Genomic DNA, 23739 nt, shown 5'->3' on the forward strand with positions numbered 1-23739 from the left:
AATTGGTTCTGAAAAGCACCCAAGGTGGGGATGGTGGTATGTGCCTTTGATCCCAGATCTGAGTTCCAGGCCAGCCAAAGTTACACAGTGGACCCTGTCAAAAACAAACAAAAAAGCACCCCCAAAAATCACACCAAGACCTCAAAATTTCCAAATCAGGAGTGTATACTGTTTGTAATTCACAGTCTATCACAGCGTACAGAATATCAAAATGAATAATATTCAGCCCTACATCACTGATGTATAATTTAACCAAAACAGTGCACAAAACAGACCACAGCACATAGGAGATGACCATGGTCTGGAACCAGACGTAGGCACTGATCCAATCACACCCCCTTTTCAAATGCAGACATTCACACAGACAACTAAGTTGGAGTTTGTGCTTGGTCTTATCATACAAAGGTGAAGTAACAGAGTACACTATCCTCAATTAAATACTCTCTGTGCTCATTAAAACCCTAAATACTGGGAAGAACATTGCTTCTCCTTATATTATCTGTTAAGTATTTTCTGTGTTAAATAGCAGGCACAATACAAAGACAATACAAGTAATAACCTTCGACAGACATTATTCTCCATCAAACTAACATCCACACACCTAAATAATAAATAAAATACCTCCACAAATGCAAACAAAAGGGCATTTTCTGTCATTTTCATTTGTTGCTGGGCGTGACTGAGTCTAAGGCCAAATGTTTCCCATTTCTCTTTTAGAAGCAGCCCTAGGAAAGAATAAAGAAAAGACCTTAAACTTTGAAGTAGTATGGTTTGAGTCTGAAATGTCCCCCCAAAGGCATGTTTTTAATGTACATTCCTTATCTAAAACCACTCTTTTAAATTAAGATTCATATTTGTTATTTTTAAATCTTTCTCCCCCCCCCCCCCGTGTGTGTGTGTTTCAGTATGGGTGCCCACAGAGAACAAAAGTGTCAGAATCCCCTGGAGATAGAGTGAGCCAGCAGACAGGGGTGCTGAGAATCGAGGTCACACTCTCCCCAAAACCATAGATTCTTAACCACTGAATCATCTCTCTTAGAAGTCCTTGGAACCTGTTAGAAGGTGAAAGCTGGCTGGAAAGAAACAGGCTTCTTAGGACAGGCTTTTAAAAACGACCCTAAGTTACAGCTGCTCTCTATAGAGTTGGCAAGATGCCTCAATGAATAAAAAAGGCTCTTGTAATCAAGACTGCCAAATCTGACTTCCATCCCAGGAACTCACATGGTGGAAAAAGAGAACCAACGTTCAGCTGATCACCTTATTCTCCTGCTGACACAGATGTTCCTCTTTGCTGCCACACCTCTTCATCAATCTTTTTTTGGGGGAGGAGGGGAGCCGATGGGGGTCCCGAGGAAGGGTTTCCCTGCGTAACAGCTCTGGCTGTCCTGGAATTCACTTCATAGACCAGGATTGCCTTGAACTCAAAGATCTGCCTGCCTTTGAGTTCCAAGAACTGTGATTAATGGTGTATGCCACCACCACCAGACTGGAATTAATCTTAAATCACAGGTCAAAATAAATTTTCTCTCCCTTAAAGTTGTTTGTCATGTATTTTGATTAAGCGATGCAAAATTATGTAAACATGCTGCTTATAAATATAGTATGACTTTCAAACACAAAAGCATAAAACTTGTAAAACACAAGCGTGTTAAGCATCTTAGACAAAGTGTAAAGGACTAAATCCTTCCAAATGCTAACCATGTGCCAGTCACCAAGAGCTCACTTGTATGTGCACTCTGTGGTGCACTTCCCCTTAGAGAACCTTTGAAGTAGCTGATGTTACCATTTCATAGGCGAGGAAGGGAAGTGAAGACCACTAAGCAACCAAAAGTTTGTTTACTGTGGAAGCCAGTTCTTTCTCAGAAAATGTCATCCTGATTACTATGCAGCGCTTGCACACCAGCACATCTAGTGATCTTAATAGAACCATGTCTACAAACACACACACGGCAGGAGGACACTTCAAAACTAGTCACCTTTGCCTGAAGACCTACAAAGTCCACTTTTCTCCTTTTTACTGAATTCTTCTTTTATACCCGCTAAGTGAGCCCCAGTGTCAAGCCTTCCACATTCTTACCTGGCTGGCTCTCCCTTCCTTCCTTGGCAGTAGCTGACTTCTGCACGTGTTGCATTAGTCGGAGGAGATCATGCCATCGTTTCTGCCTGTAGCAGGTCTGAATGTGTCCCAAAAACGTAAAGTTTTGTTTTTTGGAAAACGTCTGGACAAACAGTTCCTCAAACGTATCTCGTAATGGCAGCCAAATAAGTTTATGGTCTACTGGCTTAAAACTTAAAAAGAAAAAACAAACAAACAAAAAAAAACAGTAAATATGATTCACAAATTCTTGAAGCAGAGACTAGGAAACGCAACGCGAACTAACCAAAATCAGAAATATGAAAACACAAAATCTAAGTCTTCACCTGTGATCTATCTTACCCCTCAACGGTTTGACAGATTTATAATGAAAATTAAATATTTTAGATTAAAAGCACTATGAAAAGTCTGAAATTTCTACCTGAACAACAAAAGATATGTTATTTATTTTTGCTATCAATCATATTTAAATGAAGCCACATGGAACTTGGTGACAAACCTGGTTTCAAGAAATTTTTATGGGCGGCAGATGCAGGCCCTGGTTGCCCAGGGGCAAATGCTGCTTTCAGCTTTGAGCAGAGAATAAAATAATGGAACATCAAACTTCCCTCACTAACACACTGATAGTGGATTCTCCTCCTGCTTTCCAAATGCTGGAATTACAGGCCTGTGCCACTGTACCTTATCTAGGCCTTTGTTTTTTGATTTGTTCTAAATGATAAATGTCATCAACCCCCATTATCAAAAATCAAACTCTGGGTTTTCCTGATGATAGGTAAGTGCTCTCTGCAGAGCTGTGTATATCCTCATTGATTATTTTGAGTTTAAGGCCAGACTGGGCTACACAGTAAAACTTTCTACAAACACCAACAAAGAACCAACCAAACAAAAGAACAAAAGCCACTAATAGCTGGAAAACACAAATTGGACTTGAAGAGGAAATTTAAGAAAATTAAAAGAAAAAAGAAAAAAAAAAAACCTCAGATTTGGGAAGGAAGGAATGGGAAGTAAGACAGTGTGGTTACGGGAGGAGTTAGAAAGTCATTATATTCAAAACACATTGTATAAAATTCTGACAGAATAAAAAATACTGTTTTAAAAACAAACTACATGGGGCTGGAGAGATGGCTCAGAGTTTAAGAGCACTGGCTACTCTTCCAGAGGACCTGAGTTCAATTCCCAGCACCCACATGGTGGCTCACAGCCATCTGTAATGAGATCTGGTGCCCTCTTATGGCCTGTGTATATATAATAAATAAATAAATAAATAAATAAATAAATAAATAAATAAATAAATAAATAAATAAATAAATAAATAAATAAAAAACACATACACACACAAAGCACATTGGGGTAATAAACACAAAGACTGACAATCAGAAATCTATCTCAGTGTGAATCACCTGAAAAGCTTTAAAGCTCTTCATTCTAAAGTACCTTTACTTTTAATAGATGTCTTTACAAAGACAGATTTGTAAACCACTCAGGCCTATAGAAGTTTTACATTTTTAATATATTATTTGTTATATTTAAATGTATTTAGCAGGGATATAAAAAATGAAACTAATTATACATCCCAGGAATAGGATATTGCCATCTCTCTCTTTTTTCTTTTAAAGATTTATTTATTTATTATGTATGAATACAGTGCCCTGTCTGCAGGCCAGAAGAGGGCACCAGATATCCTTACATATGGTTGTGAGCCACCATGTGGTTGCTGGGAACTGAACTCAGGACCTCTGGAAGAACAGCCAGTGCTTTTAACCTCTGAGCCATCGCTCCAACCTACGATTTTACCATATCTCATGAACTATTACTAAATTTTGTTTTTTTTTTTTCAAAATTATCTCATTTATTCTTAAATAAAATAGTCACATAAATTAAAAGACATGATTTCAGAAAATAAGGCATGTTTCCACCTACATAAAAATGTAACGATTTCCTTTGGTAACTAAGGGTATTGTACAAAACAGAGGGAAAAAAAAGATTATCTTCTATTCACCAAATTTGTACCGAAACAAAACTGTAATTTAAGAAGCATTGATTCAAATTCTTCATTGTTATCAAGATACAGTCAGACTCCTATATGCTTGATATGTTGGTGTACTTACCTTGTATATTCAAGGCACTAGAGGGTTAAACACCCAAAACAACAGGAAAGAGACAACAAAACAACCTTCCTTACAATGGATGGCAAAATAGTACCAAATCTTAGAACATGAACTCAGACCACATTCAGTGATGCAAGATTAGTATCATTTGTGTTTAGAATACTCATAAATTGCTAAAGACATATTTTAACAAAAGCATATTTAGACATATTTAAATAAAGTAGATAGTATTATAGACACGCCTGGTTAAAAAGCAGATCTGCATAAACATATATGTAGACCAAGGATTAAAACTCCATAACTGGCCGGGTGGCGGTGGCGCACTCCTTTAATCGCAGCACTCGGGAGGCAGAGGCGGGTGGATCTCTGTGAGTTCGAGGCCAGCCTGGTCTACAAGAGCTAGTTCCAGGACAGGCTCCTAAGCAACAGAGAAACCCTGTCTCGAAAAAAAGAAAAACAAAAAAGACTTCATAACTGCCTCCTTGGATCCACATAAGCACTGGGTCACCTAACTTTCTCCATCAAGAGCATTATCTTTGACCCAGGCCTGGTGGTACATGCCTTTAATCTCACTAAGCAGGGGCTGGTGGCTCTCTTGAGTTCAAAGCCACTCTGGTCTACAAAGTTAGTTCTAGGGTAGTCAAGACTACAGAGAGACCCTGTCTCAAAAAAACAAAGAATAAATAACTGTTTATTTAGTAATTAAAGTATTCCTTTGAACACAAGAACCTTAGGTGTCATTTAAATTTAAGAGATGGGCCAACGAGAGGGCTCAGTGGGTAAAGGTGCTTGCTGCTTGACAACTACAGCATTTAGAGGGTGAGAGAGAAAAGGAACTCATGGAAATTGCCTTCCTGCTCGGGCAGATATGCACCGTCAAGCACACAAAAATAAGTAAATCTAATACTATGCAGTGCAACTTGTCCTCTGCCTTCCTTTCGTGTGTATGCTATGGCACACATGCATCCTCAAGCTCATACACAAGTTATTCCCATCCTGGCTTGCATATACCAGCATAGCGGCACATGTCTTCTGTACCTTTACTCTGGAGAGGCAGAGGCAGGCAGATGAGCTAGCAGCCATCTTAGTCTATATGATTAGTGCCAGACCAGCCATGACTACACAGTGAGACCCTGGCTTAAGAACAAACTATATTGTGATGCAGGAAGGGGTACAGGTCTTTGCATAACCTCCAAGCAGGCTAGACTTGCCTTCCGTGAGAAAACTATTTTCCAACTCAAGCAGTGAACATGATGTAGTATTGTAATAGTATGTGAACCACACTTACCCTCCAAGCAAGTCTGCAGTGTCACTTTGTTGATTCATATTCACAACTCGCAAACAGTGACCTTTAAGAAACAGAGGAAAAGAATTACTTCAAACATTTAAAAGGAGCCAGGCCGTGATGATGCATGCCTTTAATATCGGGGAGACCACTATGCATTCCAGGTCAGCCTGGTCTACAAAGTGAATTCTACACCAGCTGGAGCTACACGGTGAGGACTTGTTTCAAAACAACAACAACAACAACACAACAAAAACAAATGAAAGAAAGAAAAAAGAGAGAGAAAAGAAAGCTTAATGAGAAAATCACAACATATTCCATAAGAAGGCAGGGCAAGTTTACACAAATGCATTTTCTTTGACTTTCTCAGTTAACTTCAGAAGTCTTTTAAGTCTTTAATATCTAAAAATTGAAACCAACAAAAAGATCCTTCAGCTGGGTGGTAGTAGCAAACGTCTTTAATCCCAGGACTCCAGGGACAGAGGCAAGTGAATCTCTGTTGAGGGAGGCCAGTCTGGTCCATAGTGAGTTCCAGGACAGTCAGAAATACATAGTAATAATTTGTCTCAAAAGCACAAAAGATAAAAAGCAAACAAAAGATCTTTCGATAAATTGAATTAGGATTAAATCAATATCCAGAGTATAAAATACTACTTGGCTAATAAACATAATTAAGCACAAACATAAGCAAGTCTGCCATCTACCTGTATTGTTATCCAAGAAAGCAGAGGCTCATAAGCAGGAGGCCAACCCAGGCTATAATCACAAGGAAAACAGTATATATTTCATATACACATCAAATTCAACTTGATTTTGAAACAATATATACATGTATGCATGCCTGTGTTTGTGTGTATATAGAGACAATAAAATAATTAAGATAATGCCGATTTGTTAATAGTGGTTGTTATTTCCAGGGAAACCAACTATAAGTAGAATAAGTTCACTTCAAACTTTAAAATACTTAGATTTATTACTTGAAGAAAACAACATACAGTCAGGCATGGTAATAGGTGCATATAATCCAAGGACACAGGTAACTGAGACAAGAAGAGCCCGAGTCTGAGGCCAGTCCTAGTCTACAAGTTAAGGTCTATGCCCACCTCTTACCCCCCAAGCCTCTCAAGTACCTGTGGCATGAGCCAAGTGTTGGACAGCGGAGGTTTTACCAGTTCCAGTCTCTCCCACTAACAATACAGGTTCCCCTTGGCTGACACACACTGCAAGCTGCTCAAGGAGAACAGAGGATGGGCGGGTGGCAGCAAAAGTGGGCTTCTTCCTAGGAAAAGGAAAAAGGGATTCACAAGTTGGCTGGGCCAGGCATGATGACTTGGGCAGAAAAGTAACAGGTTTTAAGGCAGCCCAGGCAAGCTAAAATATCCTACTTCACAGCTAACAACCAGGAACAAAGCTCAGTGGAACAGTGCTTGCCTATCTTGTGTGAGTCCAGCAGTGAAACAATGGAAGTAAAGGGGAAAAACAAACATGCAGGCTTCAAGCTTTGCTTAGTGCTGGATATAAGAAAACCAATCCAAAGGGAAATGAGAAAATAAGCCAAAGTGATTGTCATCGTATTCTAACATACTCTTGGAACATACAATCTAAAAATGTACTCTGCTCTACAAACACTAAGCATTCATTCTGCTGGCAAGTGTCACATATATGATTACCTGTGGTTAAGATGCTAAAACATAAGACACCCAAAACATAAGACATAACCTGCATAGCATATTCTTGAACAAATGTCTATCAACATTGGCTTCAATTCCTAACCTACATAGGGACTGGAAAAAGCTCAGTGCGTAAAACCATCTACTGCCCACAGTGAAAGACTAACCACAGCATTTGATTCCTTAAAAGCACAAAATGGTAGGAGAACTGACTCCCCAAAGTCATCCTGTGACCTTTATATTGCATGCCATAGCACACAAAACCACATATACACATCATACATATATACAACATAACAAATGTATCTTGCAAGTATTTAAATAATATACAAAATTATAATGCATTAATACCACGTTCCCAATGAAGTAGTCTAAACAGAATCTGTGAATATGACTTGTCTTGAGACAGAACTGGGTCTTTCACTTCAATGTCTGGTATGATTGATACACAATTCAAATAGCACCATGTCAAAAACACATTTCCAATACACATTATCTAGAAATTTGAATGATACAAGCCAACAAGAAATTTCCGCACTAGTACAGTCTGATATCCACTTGAGCTTTACTTTCACTAAATAAACTGTAATAAATCAGATCAAGGACCTCCTCCTGTTCGTCCCAAGCTGCTAACAGCTATTAACATCTAGTTCCCAGAACCTATTTTGGGAAATTAGTATTCCTCAACATGCACCTAAGCAGGCATGCTCAGATCAGACACAATCTGCAGGCTCGTGAACTCTACTTACTTCTGTATGTGAACAGCTTCACTCTGTTTCCGCAAAAGTCGCACTCGACCTACTTGAACATCTAACTCATTAATGACAATTTCTGGTTTATAAAGTTTACAGAAAAATTCAGCCTGTGGGAGAGAAAGAGTTCAATTAAGTTAAAAACTTATCTGCTTTTAAACATTTCCTTAGCCAAAGTACCTTAATGCATGTTTCTCATCAGCCCCTCCACCCTGAAAGCAGTGTCTACTTCCAAGAAACCCAAGTTAGTGTATATCAAGGATTTCTTTTACTTTTCAAGTTGTTTAAGTGCTTATTTAAACCCTGACCACACATCCAAGAAGTGATACGAAATACAGTATTAGTTGTCAACCTGACAGAAGACAAAGGCTTTGGCCATGCCTGCTAAGGATGGTCCTCATTATGTTAACTGACTCTAGGCAGGTGCCTTGGAGTGCGTAAACGAAGGCAAGCTGAGCACCAACGTTAAAGTGTTCCTTGCTGTTCTTGATTGTAGATGCACTCTGACACACTCTCCCAAGCTCCTATCTGCAACTGTCCTGTCTTAAAGGGACTCTCACCTGGAACTGTAACCAAAATAAACCCTTTCTTAAGCTGCTTTGTCTGGGGGACTAGATCATAGCAACAGGAAAAAAACTATTACTCAAATAAGATTCTGCCTAGATAGACTGAACACACTGATATTTACCAAGACCTTAGAGAAAAAAACCCACTCCTAACAAAATATACATTGTTCTTTCACTATGCTTTGGTCAGTTTTCCATTTCTAGCATGGGGTAAGAATCCAAGATCTGTCTGAGAAAGAAAAGCCGCAGCAGAGGCACCTACGGAGAAGTCATTCATCTCTTACCTGATCACCAAAAGAACCCAGAATAAAGGTAACGTTTGGGCCAAGAAAAAAAAGAGGCAAAATGCTTCAAGGGAGGGGCTGCCTGCCCCAATCAGTAGAGGAAACACTAAATCATATAACACAATCATGGTGGTTTCATGTCCCTTGCTTACTATGATAAACACACTTACCAGGTAAATTCTTTTGGGTACTCCACATTCTTAGTCTAAACCACCCCTACTACTGCAAACGCTCAACACACTTTTTTACACTATTGCAATCACTGACATGATGTTTTAAGGAAGAATGTCTTGATTAACTCAGACATTTCTGCAGGCTTCAACAAAACCAATACCACTAGCCAAAGGCTTATCCCATATATATATATATATATCCCCTGTGTACACCAAATCCAAGACCTCGTGAATGTTGAGCACAAATACTACCACTGGGTAACAATCTCAGCCATTCCAAAACACATTATCTTGATCTAGAAAGTAAAAGGCAAGATATCACCAATCTCAGTGTTGAACCTAATGAACGTAGTTATTACCATTCATTGGAACTTTTTTTTTTTTCATTTTTAAGGAAAAACAATGAGCTGGGGGTGCTGGCACACATCTTTATTCCCAGCACTCTGGATGCAGACAGATCTGTGTGCTCCAGGCCAGAAAGAGCTACACAGTGAGGCACTGCATAAAAAATAAATATATAATACTAAACAGTAAGAAAGAAAAATTTGTACAATGAAGCATAGACTAAGATCATTCCTACCAAGAAAACAAAATGGTCACTAAAACACCAGAGAACAAGGCATCTATAATATCTGGGAGTCAGGAGTAAACTCATTTTAAGAATGTGACACCAGAGAATTACATTGGAAGTTTCCTATCCCTGACAGGTAAAAATGGACCAGTAATGTATAAAGAGGAACCAGTGAAAAGGCCACCTTTGGCAAGGAACAGAGTCAAGCAGCCCAACCTTCTTCCAACATGCAAGGAAAACATACCTTTTTCTTGGAAATGTTCAGTTTGCTTCCAATAATTTCTGCCATTTTCAATTTCTTTGTCTGCTCAGAAAGCATGGCAGTGAAACAGTCCAGAGCCTATGAAAACAACCAAGGGAAACACCAACTGATTTTAGGAGTAATACATGGGGCTGGGGAAATGGCACAGTGGTACTGCTCCAGCAGAGGACCAGAATTCAGTTTCCAGCACTACTGTTGGACAGCTCACAACTGCTTGTAACCTCAGTACTAGAGGAGCTGATGTGATCTTCTGGCCTTTGTAGGCTTGTAACCTCAGTACTAAAGGAGCTGATGTGATCTTCTGGCCTTTGTAGGCACCTGCACTTATATTCATGAACCCACAGACAGGCAGACGGACATACACACACAAAATTAAAAAACCTTTTACAAAGCAATCCATTATTGAGTGAATGATATAAAATCATTGAGTTAAGTTCTTGCTAATTCTTGACTGTGGGTGGAGTCAGCAGCTCAAACAAACCCTTACCACAATGACTGCCATCATACAGGAAGAAATTAGTACAAATACTCTATTTTCAACAAATTCTGTTTATTCACTAATAAAATACTTGTACATATATCCAGAGAAGCATATTTCACAATGGCCAAAAGATAAAAGCATAAAGTTCCATTGGCAACAGATTAATGAAAAAATGAAATATCACATATATAAGCAACTGGAAAATTGTCTAAAAAGGAATAAATGCTGCAAGGACTAATGAAAATATGCAGAGTGTAGCAGGTAGACTCAAAAGACAACATACTGCATGACCGTATTTATGTCAGCATTTGGAAAGTCACAGGTTAGCCCTCTCCAGAGTGTTACAGAATAGGAAATTGAGCAAAAACTAAAGACACAGAGGGAATTTTACAGAAGGTTATCTATCAGAGATTTGTTTTTGCATTCTCTTTTATGGGGGAGAGGGGGCAAACTTGCTGCTATCACAGAGAACCCAGCACCCACATGGTGGCTCACAATCAACTGTAATTCCAATTTCAAGGACTCCAAAGCCTTACTTTGACTTCCACAGACACTAGACATGCATGTAACACCGTGCACACAAACACACACACATACACACTGCATTTTACAAGGTTAGAGAGAACAGCCTAAGGTTTTCAAACGATCAACCTAATATTGCCAGTAACCTTACAAGAACTGCCAAATGATAGAGGCTCTCTGTAAGAGCTAACTGAACTCTTGTGCCAATGTCAGATTTAAAGAGATTTAAGGAAGTGACAGTCTCATATGGCATGCATTCAACCTTTTGTGAGGCAAATATTAAACTCATTATCAGTTTATGATAGAATTATCCCCTAAAGACTGTTCAGACACTAAACCAAAATACAGATTTGGAGAGACTACACAGACTATAAAAACCACAGCTCGGTCTAGAGAGCTAGATCAGCAGTTAAGAGCACTAGTTGCTGTTCCAGAGGACCTGAGTTCAATTACCAGCACCCACATGGCACCTCACAACTGTCTGTAATTCCAGTTGCAGAGGATCCCACACAGACATACATCTCACACAGACAGACACACACACACATACATCCAGGCCAAACACCAAGGCACATAAAATAAGGGAATAAAGAAAAAAAAAAAGACCCCAGCTCTAGAGGCACTGTGATGTACCACACCAGCTCATTCTGTCAAGCTTTCGCCTCATGTCCACTGTGAAATCCTACCTCCTCTTCTATTCACTATATCTGACTAGCTTGAAGGCAGCTCAGTTTTAAATGGCTAAGGGAAGTAAACGGTAGCTAGAAGAAACCAACAGTATCTTACCTCTTGAAAAACATGTAACGATGCTGATGAAGATGTACTGTCAAAGCCATAGGCAATTCTATTACACCAGTTCAGGAGATCCCTTAAAAGCAAGCAAGCAAACAAAAAATATAGGCTAAAGAGATGACAAGTTATTTAACCCTCTTAAGTCTAAATCTCCCTAATCTTCTAGCAATGTGGAAGAGAAAGTACTAGAGGTTAAGTCCTTACCCATTTCTCCTGTACCCATGTCAGACAAAGTAACAAGGAGGGAAAGAGACTAAGTACTACCAAATTCAGGGGATCCACTCACTCCTAATTCCCACTGAGAATGGAGAGCTGAGGCATAGAACTCATGGAGCAAATCCAGAAAGGCTTACTACTTCAGTCAAGTGTGGTGACCTTTCTCCCACTCGGGAGGCAGATACAGGCAGATCTAAGTTCAAAGGCCAGACTGATCTTTAAAATAAGTTCCACTAGAGACTCTGTCTCAAGTGCCACCCCCACCAAAAGATCTATTAATAAAGGACTTCTATTGAGAGAATGACTAAGGTAAGCATTTAAGGTAATCTTTAAAGCTTTGTTTCTCAGCTATGTGAGCTCTATATCCTGGATTGGCTATACAGCCTGGCCTGGCCTGCAAGATCCTCCTGCCTCAGGCTCTTAGAATGCTAGAATTAGATGCACGTGCCTGGCCCAACTCAAAGGGAATCTGATTTCATGATACAACTCATAGGTTTAATCTGTAAACTTGACTTGTCAGGATCATCTGCTTCTAACTGGAAGAAGTTTCCAGCAAGGCTGTTTTTAAAATATCAACTGAAAACAGTATGTAGTCAGGTACCTTAAAGATAGTTCTCTTCCCTCCAGGACCACTCTTCTGTTTTCTCTCGAAACTTCCTGTGGAGCCTGTTCACAGTCAACAGAGCTGTCACTTGGACAGCAATGTTTTTCTCCAGTAAGCTCAAGATAAATGTCAAGTAAATGATCAGTTTCGGACAAAAGGCTTGGATATCTGCTCTGAAGAATCTGATCCAGGAGAAAAAGAAAGAAAATTGAACAGCTGAAAGTACCCAGCCTCCAGAATGGCAGAACGGTGCCCGAGTCTGAGTAAGGAGCTGAGCCCCGGCCCTGGTGCGGGGATGGGGACACACAACTGCAGACACTGGTCAAGCAAAAAATAGATTTCCCTGTAAAATGTCTCATCTTTACCAAGCATAGTAATTTATACCCTCACCTGTCTTTGGCCCCACCCATTCTTAAAATTCCATGACTTTCCTTAAACTATGACATTCTCGTCATTTAAAACAGTTTAGAGAACAAAAGCCAGATGCCCAAATAACCACGCCATAGGTACTCAAGTACCCAAATTAACAGACTCTGCAAGTACTACTTTGTTTAATCCTGAATATAATTCTATCAGCTTCATTATGTAATCTTAGCTAAAAATAAATGAAAAAGTTATATAGGAAAAAAGTTAAAGCCGACCATAAAAGAAGAGTCATTGACAAAAAGCAGTTAAGTTTTAAAAGACAGAAGTAGAATTTAAAGCACAATGTGTAGTCCTATTGGCTTCAATAGCTATTTAACACTGCAGGAGAGAGCTTCAAACTGGTTCCATTCTACGAGTTCCATTCTAGATTTCAGATATTCTAATTAGGGATGCTCCTCTATTTCCATCTAAGAGGAGCTTCTGGAATTTTTCGTAACAAAAAATAAAAATGAAAGGCATTCTTGATCTGCAAAACTGCATACCTCATTCAGTTCTTTCTTGTCCAGATTGTCCAGGTGAATTCTGGTCCAGTACTTGTCTAGCATAGTAGCATGACTATTCAGGGGCCGATACCAACTTCCTCCACAGCTCAAGAGCCTGCATTTTAAAGGAAAAAATACAAATAGTGACACATAAAACATTCAGGTTTCATGTTAATCTAGCTACAGTCAACTTACTGCATCTGAGGGGCACAAACCCCCAAGACCTATGAAGGATGACAGAAACCAGACAGTACAAAACCTACATAGTCACCAATAGTAAAGTTTTATTAACTAGGCAAAGCAAGAGATGATAAACAAGAATAAAGGCGGGCATGGTGTGATACATATTATCCTCACACCTGGGAGAAACTGAAGCTGCTTAACTGAGTTTGAGGGCAGCCTGCGTTATGCAGCAAGTATCTACAACAAAAACTCTAAAATAATCAATTAGAAAAATATTACAAAAGCTATGGATTCTTATTTCTGTAATATTCCACTTAATATTTTCAAATCCTACTGATGACTGAGCAACTAAAACCATGGTAAGTGAAATAATAGATAATTGGGGTAACTGTTATACAATTATGTAATCATAAATAAAAGCTGCCATTTTAGTGCTAGATACTAATAGGTTAAGTGGGGCAGATGAAAAATTAAAGGCTGCCATTTGATGCACGAGTATTTTAAAAAAAGAAGTGAAGGAATTTTCAGAGTATTTTCAAATCACTGCCAATAATGCCATGGGGTGTTCAGATCTCAGTAAGACTCTTCTGTAAAGCAGGCATAAATGGCCGCGACAAAACATACTTGAGGGTATTAGCATGTTTAGTAATAAGTTCATTGCTTGTTACCAAAAGCTACACTTTGAAATTGTTACAAATTTCCAGAATAAGGGAAATATATATATTAAATGTTTATTCCAGACAAACTACATGCGTACATATTAATCACACTGCCCCAAGAATGTCATTATTTTAATGTATAAGGAAAAGCCTCTTAATGTCCCTTGGGACTACAAGCGATAGAGCGGAAAACTGAATTCCAGTCTAAGTTGTATGGTATTCGCTCATGTCCGGGTTTTGGGGGACAATCATAGAGGCTCCAATATATAGCATCAAGAAGAGGTTTCAAAATGGGAACAGCAAAGTCAGTCGTACATACCTCCTGGTTGCAAATAACTGAAATGTAGGAGCTACTTTCAGACAGTCACCTTGTCCAGGAATCAAAAGCTCTCCATTTTCCAGCAGAGGAATCAACACAGAAACCTAAATCATAAAACCGCATTGAGACAAAAGCTACGAACAAACAAAAACCGTCTGTCTCCACATGATGGGTATAACCTTAAAGGAAACTCCACCCAGTTTTCACCATCAGATCTTTCTAATCAAATGCCATGTGACTTTTCTGAGTTATCTGCACTGCAGTACAACACCTTATTTACTCAATATTCACTGAGTGCTTAGTGGGACCCAGAACCAAGCAAGACAGTAGGATGCAAACAGGACTTAAAAGTCAAGGGTCTTACAAGAGATGGGAGAAATGCAAATGACCACACAGCATGATAAGCTTAATTCAGAAGAAATCACTGAGCCTGCTCCAAAGATAAAAATACTAAGTCTTAAAGAATGAGCTACATTTGGTGGAACAGTAATGTCCAACACATAACCATTTTTTTCTTCTCCAGGATGCAAAATTCAATACGCACTTAACTTGAAGATTCATTTGTAAAAATATTAAGGATTTCAGAGGAAACAAAGACTACCACTTCCCTGAAGAAGCGATCTTTCTAAAATTCAAAATAGCCCACCACTGGGGCATGCTCCTATAATCAGAGCACTGGAGCCAAGAGCAATGCCAGTCCAAGGTCAGCATGGGCTACACAGCAAACTTCACAGCTGTAGAATGAAAAGTGTCTCAAAACAGGTGGTGGTGGCCTTTAATCCCTTTCTCTGGAGGCAGAGGCAGGCGGAGCTCTACGAATTCAAGGCCAGCCTGGTTTACAGGAGTTCCAGGACAGTCAGGGCTACACAGAGAAACCCTTTTTGGGGGAGGAAAGAAAACCACCACCACCACCAACAACAAAAAAATACAACCCATAATCAGTACTTATTTCTTCAGCAAACAGATGCAAGCACATTATTTGTACCTTCATTTGTCCTCATCCCCCAGTCTACAGCTGCCACATCTGGAAAGCAGGATCTCAAAGTTCCCAATGTATCGCAAACAGTTGCCCACCAGGTAATAAGACTGCTCACCGCCGGGCGGTGGTGGCGCACGCCTTTAATCCCAGCACTCGGGAGGCAGAGGCAGGCGGATCTCTGTGAGTTCGAGACCAGCCTGGTCTACAAGAGCTAGTTTCAGGACAGGCTCCAAAACCACAGAGAAACCCTGTCTCAAAAAACCAAAAAAAAAAAAAAAAAAAAAAAAAAAAGAAAGAAAGACTGCTCACTATACTCAACCATTACAAGAAATAGCACAAAACATTTAATGAATACTTTAAGAAATAGGAGACAAATGAAGAAACCCAATTAAATCTCCTTAATCAGATTAGGCAGGTAACTATGAAAGAGCTTCCTACAGCATACCTTGTGAAACACCAAACCATCCCCAGGCACTGTGGATAAAATGTTCTCCAAAGACAAGATGTGTAGAGCAAAGGGTTTAGCAGATGACGTACCACATCTAATGGAGCATAGTCAATATCCTCCAGAAGAATCCAGTAGCCTTTTGTGGCTGCCTGTGTCAGGGTGCCAGGTTGCCATACAAACTCTCCAGGGACATCTGTGCAACGATACATGCCCAGCAGCATCTGTGGAGAAGAGGTTGACTACAGAAACCAAACAGCTGAGATAACAAGGCTACTTCCTTTGACAAGTCCTATGAAATTTCAACAAGGAAAGGAGGCATGTGAGGTTTACAAAAGCTTATCCCAAAAGCCAAAAGTAAGGGCAACAACCATTTCTATGTTCCCTTAGCAAAAATATTAGAACGCTGAAATTTGCAAACACACAAACCCAGACATACTTGCAACTCCTTAATTACCTTACTGTCTGTCTGATCTCCAAGCTGGACCTTGAGAAGCTGAGGAGGTTTTCTTCTACCTGTCCGTGCAGCTAAATGTTCAACTAAGGCAGTTTTACCACTTCCTATTGGTCCCTCCAGCAACACTGCATTCTGAGAAGCCACCGCAACAGCAAGGGTCTGAAGATTTTTACACACAGACTCAACCAACACAAAGGACTTAAGAGTCAGCTCCTGCTCCCGTGAAGAACTCCTGTCACTTGCCTAAGGAGAAAAGTGAAAAAGAAAAAGACTATTTAATAAGAGACCTTCTCCCAAGTGACACAAGAAAATTTCTTTAACAATGCTTCTAATGACTTTACATTACAATAACAAGGGTGTTAACCAAATTTAGAATAATTTCTTCATATTTTTAATATTACTTTTGTGTAGAGCAAAGGTTTAAGAAAGCTTTTTTTTTTGTAAATTTCCAAATCACCTTATGTGTATGGGCACTCTGTATATATGTATATGCACCACAGGTGTGCTTGCTGCCTATGAAGTCCAGAAGAGGGCATAGGCTCCTCTGGACCTGGAGTCACACGCAGCTGTGGGCTAGGACTGCCAAAGGTGCTGGAGCAATGTTATCTCTTTTGTTTGTTTGAGGCAGGGTCTTACTCTTGCCTCAAATACAAAGGCTGCCTCAGCTTCCTGAGTGCAAGGATTAAAGACATACACCACCACACCTGGCCCAGTAAAGGCTCTTAACATTGGAGCGCTCTCCAGCCTAAGGGTAATCTCTAAACAGATTTAAGAGCCGCATAAATCACCAGGAGATTTTGTTGTAGTACTCTCCAACATTCTACAATTTTATACTTAAGATTAACAATGCCAGCACTTTAGCTTCTGTCCAGGGTCTCCAACACAAACTCTGACCTCCAAGGGCTTTGGCACTCATGTAGTTGACAAAACATACTCAGGCACACACACCCACACACAAAAATTTGTAAGACCTTAAAAAAAACAACAATGCATGAACTAGGAGTCTAGTTGCTACATATGAAGTACATGTTATGCTGTATCACTTGTACAGATGCAGAGAACTGGGAAAATCTGGGCACTGAGAGAATACACTGTTTCAAATGCATCTAGCCTTTTCAGGTACAGTGAGAACAGCCTCCTGTTGTTTGTCTAGCGATCCTGGCCTAACCTATCAAGTGCTTTCCCACCAGGCTATATCCTCAGTCCTGAAGTCTGTTTCAGCGCCAGCCTTCATGTGTTATTTTCTTCTTTTTCATTTTTGAGACGGAGCCTTGCTGCATTATTTAAGCAGGCCTCAAGAGATCCTCTTGCCTCAGCCTGCCGAATAGCTGGCCCACAGGACTGTGTAACAATGGCAGCTTCGAAATCTGCTAAAGTTCAAGGCATAACAGAGGTGGCATTATATTTCCAATTTCAGATTTAAGAGAGATGAAAGGAATACCTGGGAGAAAAAAATCTTCATTTCTCCATAAACACTTCTAAATGGAACAGCACTTTAGTAAACTCAATGTGAACCCCACATGATTCACGGACCCTGACCTACTGAGGTTACAATACCTGCTCTCCAGGACCGGATGGTTGTTTGGGCAGCACCACACCACAGACAGCGGTCACGCTGGAAGAGAGGTCAGCTGAAACAAGGTGCCCCTGAATGTACCGGGGCTCCTCTCCCTTATGCCAAAGGGAGGCTTTTGGGTTGGCCAAAACCAAGGCCTTCTCCAAGTCCTGCAGTTGGGCCTCTTCTAACAACCTAAAAGAAAACAGTCCCATGAAATCCAAACAGAAAAGACACAGAAGCCCTCCAGAAAGACCCGTGCTCACCTCAACCTGAAATGCACCAATTCATCACTACTGAAAATCTTCTTTAGGAAGGCTAACTTGTGCTCTTCATTCATGCAAGTCACCAGTGCAAGACAGTTAGCTGTATGCCTGAGGAAAAAAGAAGCAGATCGATTCTGCTAACCCACAGTTAAGAAAAGTACTTGTCCACTAAGCACCCGAAATTGAAGTCTTCACTATCACAACATACACTCATGAGTAAAGAGCACAAAGTTCAGATTTAGCAGAACAGGAAAAAGGCTGAAACTCCATGTATATCATTTTTCTGAAGCAGCACTGAACGATTAGGGAAAAGGGGTAAGAACTGAGACTTGACAATGACAAAATGATCTGGGGCTAGGATGGTTCAGCAGTTAAGAGCACTGACTGCTCTTCTAGAGGACTGGAGTGCAATTTCCAACACCCACATGACAGCGCACAACCATCCATAACACAACTCGTGGGATCCAACAAACACACAGACAACACCCATACACATAAAATAAATAATTTAAGACCATATCTAAAAGGTTTTTCTTTGCCCTGCCCCACCCCCACCCAAATCAAAAGCACAGGCTAAGCCACATACCAGCGCACCAAAGCATCATGGCTCCTGAGGAGAGGGACACACACACTCCAGTCCCAGAGCTCCCGGAAAACAGGCTGCCTCTGCTTCAGAAATATGTGAGCAGCTTCCATTAGGTCTCGGAGCTTCATCCGCCTGCGTCCATAGCGCACAGGGTTAGCATCGGTACTCTCAAGAAAGAGCCGCTGAAACACTGGATAGGTGTCCTTGAAATAGCGCAGGGCAAACCTTCAGGAGGGAAAACAGGAGGAATCGTCATTCATTGGTACAAGCAGCCAAGTGCCCATCTATCCTCAGGGACATGACTGGGGAAATGAGCACCTTCAATCCCTAGAGAAGCAGTCAACTGCCCACCTGCACTAATGAACAGAACTGCAGAATGTAATAGAACTCTTCATACCGCAGAACAGGGAGAATAATGCTAAAGCCATACACTCCTGGAGACTGAAACCATTTCAGGTTGAGGAACAGGCCCTAGCATAAGACACCAGTTCAGAAGATGTGATTGCCAAAGGCTTTTCCCACAGAAGTAGAGCACATCCTGAGTAGTAATTAGTGACTGTACTCACTGAACACTCACTGGATTCTCACTACTATGTTACTATCTAGAGATACCAAAAATCATGTTGTAGTTCTTCTTGATGCCACTGAATAATGGAGAGCCACTTAACAGAATCAGGAGAGAACAAAACAAAAATGTTCAACTGAATCTGAGGGAAGTAAAACTAGGGGCTCAGGACACATCTTAAAGCAGACAGAGGAAAAGCTGGGCAGTGGTGACACGCACCTTTAATCCCAGCACTCTGATCTCCTAGAGAGTCAGGTCCAGGACAGCCAGGGCTACACAGAGAATCCCTGACTCGAAAAACAAAGAATACAGAGATCTTTAAGAGAACACATAACGTACGCTTTTAGCTGGGCGTGGTGTCATACATCTTTAGTCCTCGCACTCAGAAGAGAGAGGCAGTAGGGTCTCTGAGTTTTAGGCCAATACCAAACAGCAACAAAAGAACATAAAGTGATGCAAATAGAAAAGCAGACAGCTAATTAATCCATGATCCTAACGAACCTCTAACATAATCCTCACATCTGCCATGAAAGCTCAATCTAAGTGGTACTTCCAAGCTACCACATTTCAATTCTAAGGCTACTCGTTTCTGCTTCTCCAGTAACTAAATATGCAGTCCTTACATTCTATACTGATTCAAATAAAGCTGGAAAGGCAGATTACAAAACAGAAAACTTAAGTTAACTGAAAAAAGCCCTTGTGACTCTGCCCAAAAGTCAGAATTATATACAATTCTCATGGTACTAATGGATTTTACCAATTTACAATATGCAGAAAGAGTTGTTTTACATATTGAAATGAGATTTATACCAGATGATACAGAACTGACTTTATTATTTATTCAGTTACAAGACAGAAACAGGAATAGGATTTATCCCATACACATAACACACATCCGATCCCATATGGATCTGCCAGGTTCTCTAGCACAAGATATGCAGAAATCAATCACGTATTGATTGGAAATGTACTGAAGGCCTCAGAATTTCATAAAATACATCATGTTCTTAACAAAGGTTTAAAAAAGGACTTTCCATCACATGCCAACAAGCCAAAGAAATTATAAGGAAATGTCCTACATATTCATTATACAACCAAACATCACTACCTGCAGGAAATAACCCAAAGGGTACTGAAAGGAATTAAATCTGGCAGATAGAGAAGCTATGCATCCCATCAAAATTGATAAAGATTCGTTTTGAACAAGAGACACCTCTTAATTAAAAAGCATGACTGTTTAATCTAAACTAACCTATAAAACTAGCAAATGCTTCTCATTTGATCAAAAATAACTTGCCAAAAGAGAACCTCTGCAAAATTAGAGTTTGTAAAGGATTTTGTTTTTGTCTTTTCAGAAGAATAAATAGACCCAGCTAAGGAATCTGAAGACCATTCGATGAACGAGACATCTGTAGTAAAAGGACAAATCATCCAGGAAAATGTCTCAGGAAAAAGAGTAGATTGGCCTACTGGTATATCATATTTCCAACAGGATAAAATTTCATAAATCTTCCCAAATCTTTGTTTCTGCTATTCTCTACAGACATATAATGTAAATGGTCTTTTTGTAGTCCCAGTCTAATTGAAAATAAAAACTGGCTTTAGAGTTGGTGTGTGGCTCTATCCTTCTCTAAACCCCAAGCATGCTTAGTAAAGTGAAATTCAAAATCTCTTGTCTCATGTCTGAAGAACCACCTGATATGGAACAGAAGAAAAAAAAAAAAGAACTATTTTATTGCTACTAATCTTATAATTCTTTTGTTTTATATTGACTTTTTAGCAGCATTTCTTAAGGTATAAGATTTATAAGATAAATATATATTAATTTTTGTATTTTATATAAATAATTTTTTGTCATGATTTTAAAGGTTTCATCTACCTTCCAATACATGATTTTGGGTTTGAGTCTCTATCAGTTTTCTGCAGTGAACCATGAACATGCCTAACTGTTCTCCACAGTGCTTTGGTTACAGCAAGAGTCACCCCACTAGACTTGAGAGAAGAGGTTATCACCTCACAGAGAAATACAAATCAAACTGCTACTCACGGGAGAACATCAGGATGGTTCCCAATGAGTTTGCTCATCGACACACTGAGACGCTCATGCAGATCGTGGTTGACTTGGCCTCCACTTTTAATGGCTTCAGCATTTCTTTCCAGCAGATCCAAAAGGATAGGGCGCAGCTGGCGACCAAGCAAAAGGGTACAGTCTTTATCCAGGAGCAACTGTGCCAAGGAATTGAGGATACACTGGCGATCTTGAGGTGTCCACACCTAATCGAGAAGCAAGACAAATGTCTATGTAAACAATATTCTTTAGTACTGAAAGGATCGGAGATCTAGCTTAGGATCAAAACACTAATTTCTAAATTTCTTGAGTTCATAGTAAAACAAAATATGGTTCTGCTACAATAAAAGATTAGATTTTGTTACTAAGAGTTCCATCCGCTTACGTTATAGACAAGAAAACCAATACTTAGGATTCCATTTTAAATGATACGTAACTTCACTCAACACTAAATGTTGAAATGTAAAACCCTGTCTAGGAAATGTAAAACCCCAGTGTTCCTGTCTCCTTTGCTACTCATAAATGAAAATGTAATTCTATGATTACTTCAAGGCATGATGGAGAACACCTATAAAAGACAAACATAAAAAGGTAAGCTTTCTTATAGGCTCTTTGTTTTGCCAGCCACCAACCCAAGTAACACAGAGACTTGTTATTAATTAGGAAAGCTCGGTCTTTAGCTTAGGCCTGTCCCCCCAACTATCTCATAATTAAACTAACCTGCTTCTATTAACTTACGTTTTACCATGTGGCTTTTTTACTCTCCTTCATTCTATATAGCTGACTTGGTCCATGTCTCACTGGCGATTCCCTGCCTTTCTTCTTCCCAGAATCTTCTCTCTCTCCACAAGTTCCACCTATTCTCTCCTGCCTAGCTATTGGCCATTCAGTTCTTCATTAAAAATCAGAAGGTGTGAACAAATATTACCCCAGATTAAGACCTGGGTGTAGCTTAGGTACAGCTTAGTTATATAGAGTTGGTAGCTAGAATGCAATGGGCTCTGGGTTCAATTCCCAAAACAATGAAGATAAAATTAATTCCTGAAAATAAACCAATCTAAAATTAGCAAAACAAAACCAGTATGAACAATCATACTTTGAGATGAATGAAGAGGTAAACCACAAAAATCCTACTGTGTGGCCTCAGAATGTCCACAAGCATAAAAAAAAACTGAGTGTTGTGTGTGTGTACATACACTGCTTATATGTAGACCAGTTAGCAGAACTTACTGTTCAGCAATGTAATCAGATTTAAATTTACAAAGAAGGTATAAACACTCTGATCCAAAGTTAGGACTTCATCATCCTCAAGCTGCTTTTGGTCATGGTATTTAATCACAGCAATAGAAACTTAAAATAAGACAGCGAAAACAACAAAGTTTTGAAAATGATCACTCAAAGGGAAAGAAATTTAACAGATTCAGCCATGACACTGAGAGGCAGCAAGTGCACTTTTTAACTGTAGGAAATGTCCCTACAAGCAAGTGTTCCTAAGAGACCACTTTAAAGAGGGGTACTAGTTTGACATCAGCCTGAGCTACGCAGTTGAGATCCTGTCTCCAAAAAGGGATTCCACACCAGGACTTTTTGTTTATTTCTTTAGGCTTTGCTTGTTTGACATATGGTCTTGTGATGTATCCCAAGCTGGCCATAGCAATCCTAAATTTTCCACCACTCCACCAAGACCTGTACCATCCAGAAATGTTAATTGTAGATGTGCACAGTAAGCCCAGCTTCTGCTGTTAGGAAGTGTGGTTCTAAGCTCCATTTCATAACATGTTTAGAATAATGTTACCGGTTTTATCTAATCCTTTTCTAGTTATGTATTGCAATGAGGCTAATCAAAAGATAGATAAGTAATTGTCTTATCTTACAGCACTAAATGGTTGTATTTAGAGCCTACAGTATGTTAAGTGGTAGTAAATACTTGGCCTATCATGTATGAGGGTAGGCTCAACACCCACTACCAGAAACAAAACAAACCATGTATTTCTTTTCATTCTAGATACAGTATAAAAAAGGATATAAGGGTTGCAATGGGTGATTAACAAGTTCCTACTGTATTATAAAATAGGATTTACGCTAGATGATTTTAGCCAATTTAGCTAATCAATGCTCTAGAAAGAAGGCTCAGTGGTTAAGAGCACCTGCCTTCCAGAAGACCTGAGTTCAATTCCCAGCATCCATATGGCACTTACAACTGCCTGTTACCCCAGTGCCAGGAGATCCAACACCCTCACATAGACATACAGAAAAAACACCAATGCACCTAAGTGCTCTAAGAATGTTCAGGATAAACTAGGATAGCTGGCAGGCTAGATACATAATTTTATTTTGATTATTTTCAGATATATCCTATAGTAAG

General features: G+C 39.7%; 1 protein-coding gene across 2 annotated transcripts in view; it reads right to left on the bottom strand.

Moving 5' to 3' along the window:
• Mdn1 (midasin AAA ATPase 1) overlaps positions 1-23739 on the bottom strand; it is a 122787-nt gene that overhangs the window by 92579 nt on the left and 6469 nt on the right. Inside the window, exons 2-17 of one of the 2 annotated variants that reach the window (XM_057790246.1) lie at positions 21354-21580; positions 18742-18966; positions 18156-18263; positions 17892-18084; positions 16335-16577; positions 15970-16101; positions 14454-14557; positions 13293-13407; positions 12382-12566; positions 11559-11640; positions 9752-9847; positions 7911-8023; positions 6622-6770; positions 5495-5555; positions 2078-2289; positions 622-725 (exon numbers count right to left, since the gene is read on the bottom strand). In XM_057790246.1, coding sequence (XP_057646229.1) covers positions 622-725; positions 2078-2289; positions 5495-5555; positions 6622-6770; positions 7911-8023; positions 9752-9847; positions 11559-11640; positions 12382-12566; positions 13293-13407; positions 14454-14557; positions 15970-16101; positions 16335-16577; positions 17892-18084; positions 18156-18263; positions 18742-18966; positions 21354-21580 — 2349 coding nt within the window. Of the gene's footprint in view, positions 1-621; positions 726-2077; positions 2290-5494; positions 5556-6621; positions 6771-7910; positions 8024-9751; positions 9848-11558; positions 11641-12381; positions 12567-13292; positions 13408-14453; positions 14558-15969; positions 16102-16154; positions 16217-16334; positions 16578-17891; positions 18085-18155; positions 18264-18741; positions 18967-21353; positions 21581-23739 lie in introns of those variants that run through there. The other variant, XM_057790247.1, reaches the window with a different exon arrangement.

This window comes from Chionomys nivalis, chromosome 16 (assembly GCF_950005125.1).
Source record: "Chionomys nivalis chromosome 16, mChiNiv1.1, whole genome shotgun sequence".
NCBI lineage: Eukaryota > Metazoa > Chordata > Mammalia > Rodentia > Cricetidae > Chionomys > Chionomys nivalis.